This window comes from Vicugna pacos, chromosome 28 (assembly GCF_048564905.1).
Source record: "Vicugna pacos chromosome 28, VicPac4, whole genome shotgun sequence".
NCBI lineage: Eukaryota > Metazoa > Chordata > Mammalia > Artiodactyla > Camelidae > Vicugna > Vicugna pacos.
This window is the reverse complement of record NC_133014.1, coordinates 10931619-10940279: the sequence shown is the minus strand read 5'-3', so window position 1 is coordinate 10940279 and position 8661 is coordinate 10931619. Positions and strand designations below refer to the sequence as shown.

At 48.3% G+C, this 8661-nt stretch overlaps 1 protein-coding gene across 2 annotated transcripts; it reads right to left on the bottom strand.

Moving 5' to 3' along the window:
• Window positions 1-575: 575 nt before the first annotated feature.
• CHCHD5 (coiled-coil-helix-coiled-coil-helix domain containing 5) lies at window positions 576-3671 on the bottom strand. Of its 2 annotated transcripts, none has more exons than XM_015238793.3 (4): window positions 3512-3671; window positions 2286-2426; window positions 2034-2199; window positions 576-735 (listed from the first exon to the last, which is right to left on the bottom strand). In XM_015238793.3, coding segments are annotated over exons 1-4 (333 nt in total). In that variant the 5' UTR covers window positions 3514-3671; the 3' UTR covers window positions 576-711. The 2 variants fall into 2 exon arrangements, with proteins under 2 accessions (XP_015094279.1, XP_072807575.1); XM_072951474.1 differs by lacking the exon at window positions 3512-3671 and adding an exon at window positions 3340-3467.
• Between the last annotated feature and the right edge of the window lie 4990 nt (window positions 3672-8661).

The following is an 8661-nucleotide window of genomic DNA, read 5'->3' as shown; positions in this document are numbered from 1 at the left end:
GTGGGACTGAGCCCCCGTTGCTTGATAAGGCATCTTTTATTGAATGCCTTCCTCTTTCTGTCCCTTCTCTCCACTCCTCCATGAGTGTTTCTGGAATCACGCACCAAAATACTACCTGCACTCAAATTCTCAGGGTTGGGCTCCAGAAGAACGGAAACCAAGACAGAAGACAAGTCCAGTGCAGCAAACTCTAAGGCCCATCCTCAGCGACTGCTTCCATCTGTACTGCCTCATGCTCACGTCTATCGCTCAGCCGATTCTGAACTCAGCAGGGAGAGAGGTGTGTTATTTATTGCCCCCTAAGCCTCAAGTAAACACTCAGCAGAGACTCGGTGAATGTAGGAGTCAAAGTGACGAAGAGCCTTTCTCCACGTCGCTGCAGCAGGAGACAGGAAACGGCCGGCAGAGCTAACAAGGGAGGAGGGGTCGTCCTAACCCTGCACAGACGGAGCATCCTGCCCCCTGCCCCAGGCCCTTCCTTGGCACACTAGGTGAGGCTGGGGAACAGAGGACCAGGATTTCTGCTCAGCCGGCTCTCCTAGGGTCCCCTCAGGTGCCGAAGGCAGGAAGCAAAGCCTGGTACACAGTCGTCATTTATTGTGAGTCTTGATGTCCAGGGAAGCCCTCAGGTCCCCATCTGGCCATGCTTCAGGTCTGAGGCATCAAGTGGCCAGTCACTCATGTCCAGTTTTCCTACGGTCCAAAGAGTCCTCAGGAGGCAGGAAGCGGCTGTGCCTGTGGAAAAAACCAGCTCAGTGTCTACCAGCACCTTGCCTGGGCCTGGCCCCGGGTCCGCCGCTGGGGAGATTCCAGAGCCAGAGCAGAGGCCGCCCTTGCAGAGCCCAGGCTGGAGGGAGAGGGTGTCAGGTGCCATGTGAACTCATCGGATGTATTGACTGTCACTGAGAGCAGGGAAGGCACCATTCTGCAGCATTTACAGAGCGCCTGCTGTGTGCCCGGCGCTGCTGCAGTGCTAGGGACCCAGCAACAGACATGACAGGCACTAGTCTCTGACTCCAGGGAGGCACAGACAACAGCTGACCAAAAATATGTTGGCTGATGAATCCTATGAAGGAAATTAAATCAGGGTAAAGAGCAGAGGCGTGTGTGGAGGGGAGGTACACCTAGCGCTTTTTGTTGTCAGCTGCATTAATATGAGATGTCTTTCTATCATGTTTTATGAGATGAGACTGTGTGTTGTTTTCGAGACTGGAGAATAGAGAAGGCCTGAATCTCACTGCCCCCAATCAAAGAAGAAAAGATGCGACTGGGATGCCATTACCGGAAGGAAGAGGACAGTGAGGAGGATCTGGTGTGGTGTTAATTACTCTGAGTGCACTGGAGAGCCACAAGGTTTTACAGAGGACAGATGTGACCCAATTCCCATTTTTAAAAGCATCTCTGGCTGCCAGGGGAGAGCAGACTCGGGGGGCAAGGCTACAGGAAGACCAGAGAAAGGCCGGTTTCCTAATACTGGGAGGGAGAAGCAACTGGCTTTAAGATGGGAAGGTGGGGGTCTTTGTTCAGATGCCCAAAAAACTTCAAAGAAAGAAATGTCACCAACATATGATTAATAAACCAGCATCAACAGTAATGCATTCATTACTGAATATTTTCTGAAAAGAATTAAAAGTCTGTCTCACTGCTATCTGCTCTTGGGGAATAACACAGAGAACCCAGCAAGAACCTGGGATTTTGTGCTCAGTGTGGCCGAGAAGCCAATAAAGAGCTTTAAGCAAAGGTGTAATGTGACTCATTTTCAGTTCCTAAATGCTCTCTCTGGTCATTTCACAGAGGCAAGGTAAGAGGGGGTTCAGGGAGACTAGGGGAAGGCTGGGCAGCTGTCCTGGTGCTGGAGGGGTGAGGGAGGTGGCTGGACTAAAGCAGGGGCTGTGGGAGGGGCAAGAGGTGATCATGCTCTGGCTTTGGGATGAATGGTGAAGGTCTATATGGCGCTGAGGGTGACTCCAAGGTCTTGACCCTGAACTAGAAGGATGAACGGGTGGGATGGACGGCTGAGTCCGCTGCCTTACCTCCACGGTGGAGGGCGGGTGTGTTGGCTGCACCTGCTCAGCGCACTGCAGGAAGCGGCGCACATGCTCAGCACAGTTGCCCACGGCGGCCTCGTTCTGCCGAAGACACTCCTCAAAGGCCTCAAAAGGCTCCGCGCAGGCCTGGCGGATCTGGCGGATGATTGGGCTGCGGAAGCAGGGCATCTCAGGCCTGGGGAGACTTTCATTCCACCGCCCCCTCCCCAACCTGCCCCCGTACTTGCCCATACTCACTGGGAGGACGTGCACTGAGCAATGCTCATCTTAAGGTGGTGACAGTCCCGCTGCCATGACTCAGGCTTGGCCGCCACACACTGGCCATACTGCTCCAGCTCTCGGCTGCAGTAGCGAGCAGTGATCTCCAGGGCTGCCTGCCTGTGGGACATGATGGGTTGAGGGTAATTCCAGGCAGCGGGTAAGAAAGGGAGTTCTGATCTGAGTCTAGAGTGGGACTGGGGTCTTGGGCAGATCTGAGAGGCTGAAGGATCCTGGCATACAGCCAGGGAGGTATGGAGATAAGGCCTGAGCCTTGGGGGTTGTGGAGCAGTTGGGGAATTCTGGGGAGATAGTGGAGGTCCTTAAAAAAAGGTCTGATTATTCTAAGGCAGGCTTTGGGGGACCTGGAAGAGGGGTCTTGGAGTCTGGGCATCTCCCTGCTTAGGTCTGGGAATCATGCAGAGATGGCTTAAGACCTCAGAAGTAACTTTGAGTACTAGGAGAGAACCTGGGAGCCCTAAATGAGTCTGAAGGCCCTAAAAGTGAGGCCCAGAGGTCCAAGGGATGAGGTCTTCGGTCCTAGGGAAGGGTCTCTTGACCAGAGAGTCTTAGAGGACAGGGATACTGGAGGTAGGACTCGAGGCCCTGGGGAAGGTCTGGGGCACTGGGGGCACAATCTGGAAGCCTTGGGTGAGGTTGGGGCTCTGGGGTAAATCTGGAGGGTCCTACAAATAAGCTCTTAGAGTTCCTGGGAACAGTGTCTGGAAATCCAGAGCAAGATCAGAGGCATCTAGTAACAAGTCTGTGGGCCCTACAGGTGAGGTCTGAGCTACCGGGCAGATTCGGAAGGTTCAAACGGTAAAGTTAGGTGACCCGGAGGAGGAACTGGGAGCTCTAAGGACGGGCTAGGAGTCCTAGAGATCCTGAGACAAGTCTGGAGTCGCAGGGTTGCAGGGTAAGGGACCAGGGCTGGGATTTGTAGGGGATATGGTTTGGGTGTTCAAAGAGTGAACCTGGAAGTCCTTAGTTACTACGCGAGAGGGGCGGGGCCTAAACGCTCAGAGGGCAGGACCTGAACACGCGGAGAGTTGGGGCTAGTGAGAGACGGCGCTGACTCCTAAGGATCAGATCTCCGGAGAACAGAGAGGCTGATCCTTCTTCCCGGAGTCCTGGCCTGCGTCCAGATCGCTGGGGAAGAGAAGGAGTGCGGGGGCAGTTACGGGATAGGAGCTCCCGCTACTCACATCTTGAGGCCGATGCTGGAGGAGGATCAATGAGGAGGGCGCGCCCCGCCTTTTCCGGTATCAAGTTGTCATGGCGGCGCCCAGCCCTCTTTGCCTCGTTTTTTCTTGTCGCGGAAAGGACAGCTGGTCCGTTCCGTACACGCCCGGCCTGTCATGGCGGCGCCCTACCCGTCCTTCCGGCCCCGACCAGTAATGGCGGCGCCCTGCCTAGCCACTTCCGGTCCTAGCCCATTCGGGTATTTATTCGCTTCTATTTCCGGTTTGCCTTGGGGACGCCGGGAATTCACCGGAAGTAGTGAGGAAGACGGCGGCGCCCCGGGTCTAAGGTGAGTGTGTCGCCTAAGTGCGCGGCGCCTTGAGGGACGTGGTCGCAGCCACACGCGTTCCTAGCCACCCGAATGGAGCTGGTGGAGGGCGGCTGCCGCTACAGCTGCCCCTCAACATGCTGCCGTTCGCGGCTTGGTTGGGCGCTTTGGCTGCCTGCTGCTGGGCGCAGGGACCGGGAGCTTGATTCCTACCGCCGCTCTGCTCGTCGGCTTTGCGCATGCGCTCACCGTCCTCCTGGGGCGACTAAGTGGTGCGTGCTGCTGAGCAGGCGGGCAGGGGCAGTCACCCCGAGATCCAGACCTGGAGGCCTGGACCTCCCATCTGCTCAGCCTGGGTTACTCAGACGGTGTCCCCCTACCCCTTGGCATAAGCTCTGAAGCCAGGACGGACGTGCGCTTTAATCTTGGCTCCATGCCACCATTTGGAAACTATTTGTCTAATTCCTCCTGGTGTGACAGCGTGTCTGTCTCCTCATCTGTCCTACGGTGAGTCTGGACCTGTGGGTGCGTTGCCCCCCCCACCAGTGAGGCTGGGCCTGAGTATCCCTTGGTCAGAGAACTTGAGAATCAGTCCTGCTGTCTAGGATATAGAGGTCTTCCCAGACCAGCCAAATTGGACATAAAATACAGTTAATTATAGTTAATTTAGAGGAGCACTAGCTTCTTGTGAGCAAGTGACAATTACTTGGCGTTTCAGTATGCTTGTCTGACCTCTAGCAAGCAGAACAGTCCTCAGAACTTTCGGAAAGACTGTCTCTTGGGTTATAACCTTCAGGTTGGTGCGAATAAAATTTTCTGTTTCTCAGATTGGCTACTGATTAATTTTTTCGTTGTCATTAAGATGGGATCCAGTGATTCACTGCTATGATACGTTTTAAGTGCTATATATGTGCCAGGAACTGTTTTAGCTGCTGGGAGATAGCAGTGAATAAAACAGACAGAAATGAGTGAAGGAGACAATTCAGGTGATAACGAACAAATTTTAACACTTCGCGAAGCAAACAGTCTCCATTCCGAGAACTGCAAAATGGGGTGGAAGGCACGAAGCATTTATAGGATAAATAATAAACAACGGAGAGGAAAACAGAAAAAAATCGTAATGGCTGGAGCCATTGTGTGGGGTGAGAAGGAAGAAGAAAATAAGCCCAGAGCTGGCTTGGCCTCTGGGGACTGGCCAACTGGATAGATTGCGCATCTGCGGAGTGTAGTGGAACATTACTGGGTTGTGAAAGTTGTGTAAGTTTCAGTTTGCAGACACGGCACCCAGGGCTGAATTGGCTCTATCTTGGGCCTGTAAAGTTCTATTCCACAATAGTGGAGTGGGGCTTAACATTCCAGTGGGAGAGACAAATAGTCACCAAAGTAAATGAGAAAAACATGTATTAAATTAGTGACTAGCGCTAAGAGGATCATCGATCTGGGAAGGGAATGGGACATGTTGGGAGAGTGACATTTGGTGGAACGTCCAGGGAAGGTGTGATGTTGTGATTGTAATAAATACGTGTTTGGCCTTTATGCGCTGTTCAGCCCAGAGCTCCTAAAACCCTTGGAGTTTCCTAAGTGATGAGAGCAAGGAAGGTGTCTTTTTTTAGGTTAATGAGGTGACTTTGGGACCACACCTAAGGGGTGGTTGCTAGGAGAAGAAAACATGTGATTAGATGGGCTGAGCTTTCAATCACACCCACCTGACTTCTGGGGAGAGGGGAGGGGCCAGTGGTTAAATCAGTTGCCTACCGTGGATAATTTGATTATTCATGCCTGTGTAATGAAGCCTCCATTAAAACCCTGGCCTGTTGGGAAGAGCATGGAAGCTCTATCCCCTTTCCTGCACCTTGCCCTCTGCATCTCTTCCATCTGGCTGTTACTGAGTTATATCCTCCTGTAATTAACTGGTAATCTAGTTTTTCTGTGAGCCACTCCAGCAAATTGAACACCAAGAGGGGTCATTGGAATCTCCAATCTGTAGCCAGTTGGTCAGAAGTACAAGTGACAGCCTGGACTCAGGATTGCCCTCTGAAGTGTACGTGCATGTTGGGGTGGGGGAGAAGGGAGGGAGGGCCGTCTTGTAGGACTGTGCCCCTATCTTGTGGAATCTGTGCTATCTCTGGGTAGATAGTGAAACCATGCCGACAGGGTTAATAGAAACTGGTGACTCACAGAAATTCTTGAGCTTGTCTCTCACAGAACAGCAGGTAAGGGATCAGCTTGTTAAAAACCCCTCTGCTTGTAGCATGCCTTCACTAAGTTACCGAACTGAGCTTGGGTCCACTCACCTTCCCTGCAACAAAGCCAGTTTGCTGTCATCAGGCTGTAGTGAAGGAAGGTACACCATTTATGGCAGGTGTCAAGCAAGGAGAGTGGGCAGCTTATGCTCAAAAGACCTGAATCTTTCAGTGGCTTCTACTCCACCATCTTGAAAGGAAGGTCTGGCCAACTGATTTTTGACAAAGGTGCAAAAGTAATTCTCTGGAGGGACATAGCCTTCAAATAGTGGTGCTAAGCAATTGATATCCACAGGTAAAAAAAATGAATTTTGATCTCATCCTCACACCATATACAAAAATTAACTCAGAGTGGAAAATGGGTCATAGATTTAAATCATTAAACTATAAAACCTTTAGAAGACAGCATATGAGAAAATCTTTGGGCTTGGTAGAGTTCTTAGACATGACACCAAAAGTGATCCCTCAAAAACCAAAAAATGATAAATTGGGCTTCATCAAAATTAAAATATTTTGCTCTGCAAAAGACTTGTGAAGATGAAAAGATAATATGGATGGACTAGGAGAAAATATTTGTAGAACACTTTATGTGACAAAGGCCTTTTTATTTTATTTTATTTTATTTTTTATTTTTTTGACAAAAGCCTTTTTAGAATATACAATGAAGTCTCAAAGTTCTACAGTAAGAAGACAGTCCAACTAGAAAATAAGCAAAAGATATTTAAGACATTTCACTGAAGATGTACAGATGGCAAATAAACACATGAAAAGATGTTCAACATTGTTAGCTATTAGAGAAGTGCAAACTAAAACCACAATGAGACATCACCACACGCCTATCAGAATTGCTAAAATAAAAAGCAGTAACACCATCAAATGCTGGTCAGGATGTGGAAGAAATAGATCAGCTATATATTGCTGGTGGGAAAATAAATGGTACAGCCACTTTGGAAAACAATTTGGTGGTTTCTTCTAAAATAACATGCATCCACACCATGACCGGCAGTTTCATTCTTGGACGTTTGTCCCAGAGACATGAATGTTCACCAAAAAATTGTACATTAGTATTCAGAGCAGCTTTATTTGTAAACACCAAAAACAGGAAGCAACCAAAATGTCCTTCACCAGGTGAATGGTTAAACAAATTGTGCTACATCTATACCATGGAATACTATGTAGCAATAAACAGGAGTAAACTATTCACATGCAAAGACTTGAATGGATCTCAAGGGAATTAGGTTGAGTGGAAGGGGTGATTTTCAAAAGGTCACATACTCTTAATTCTTTTTACATAATATTATAACAAAATTATAGAGATGTAAAATAGACTAGTGGTTGCTAGGGTTATAGCTGGGGGATGCGGGGGGACAGCTATAAAGGGATAGCACAGCAGAGACTGGTGGTGATGGAACAGTTCTGTGTCTTATGTCCGTGGTTACATCAATCAACATGTGATAAAACTGAACAGAACTACATACACGTATACAAATGAGTACATGTAATACTGGTGAAATGTGACTAAGCTCTGTGAATTGTCACAAAGTCAATCTCTTAGTTGTGAATTTATAATTAAAATGAAAGCTCTTCTTAAGCCATTTTAAATGCCACTAAAAAACCAACCAAACAAAAAGCTGGACAGACTTGAACAAAAGACCTCGACCGTGGGACTGTGAGGGAGAGTCTCACAGACTGTGAGGAATCGGGTAGGAAGTCTAGTTGGGATTCTGCTCATGTTAGGGGAATTGTCAGCCAATATTCAAAGTGGTTTTTTCCCTTCTTTTTTCCCCAACAGTTTCATGAAGCAAAGCCAGGATATACCTTGAATGGATAGATTTTTTTTTTCTGTCTAGCCCTATCTGTCTTATAATTAGACAGACTCGAGAAAGAATTCTCTTAATAAAATTAACATTAAGAAGCCTCTTAGGACGATGGTGGCGGCCACTGTGTTGATGCTGCTGGAGAAGTCTGGGGCTGAATAAAGGCAAATAACAGTGCTCAGAGCAAGCGCCAGGATCTTAACACTTTATCTTGAAGACAAAAGTCTCCCTCACAGGATATAACCTTATGTTAGCAGATACCCTATTATATTATGGACTTCATTGCTTTATCACTGACCTGACAGTTCAAGAAAGGGAGAAACACCTTAATATGTCTCGCTGCTTTTGTCCATTCAGCATTAGCCAGCGTCAGGCAACATCTGTCTAATGTTGTCTTCACCAAGAACGGACTATATGCTGATTCCTGCTAGAAGCCATCCGTGTTGCACAGAAGAGTGAGTAACGTATTTTAAATGGAAAGTGTATTCTGGACCAGAGGACTGATGTAAATGAATATGCAGTCATTCTTTGTTAAAGTTGGTAGAATTTTTAAAGTATAAAATTATATCCCAGTGTTTTTGTTCTTTAGTTGAAATTTATGCAGTTTTTTTTATTATATGCTGCATTTATTATTAAGACCAACGGTCAACAGTGAAAGACAAACTAACTGCTCTTTTTTGTTCACCTTGGACATTAAAGACTGGAATAGGAACACAGTATTGCTTTTGTACTACAGAGGCTACCCCTGGCCTCTGACTCCCAGCAGCATGCTTTTTTTTTTTTTA

Bases quoted from the DNA above. Each gene is read 5' to 3' on its own strand.
- CHCHD5 (XM_015238793.3), bottom strand. The intron at 2,200-2,285 runs GTGAGTATGGGC...CTGCTTCCGCAG, and splicing joins GCTCAGTGCACGTCCTCCCA to CCCAATCATCCGCCAGATCC. The intron at 736-2,033 runs GTAAGGCAGCGG...TTTTTTCCACAG, and splicing joins ACCCGCCCTCCACCGTGGAG to GCACAGCCGCTTCCTGCCTC.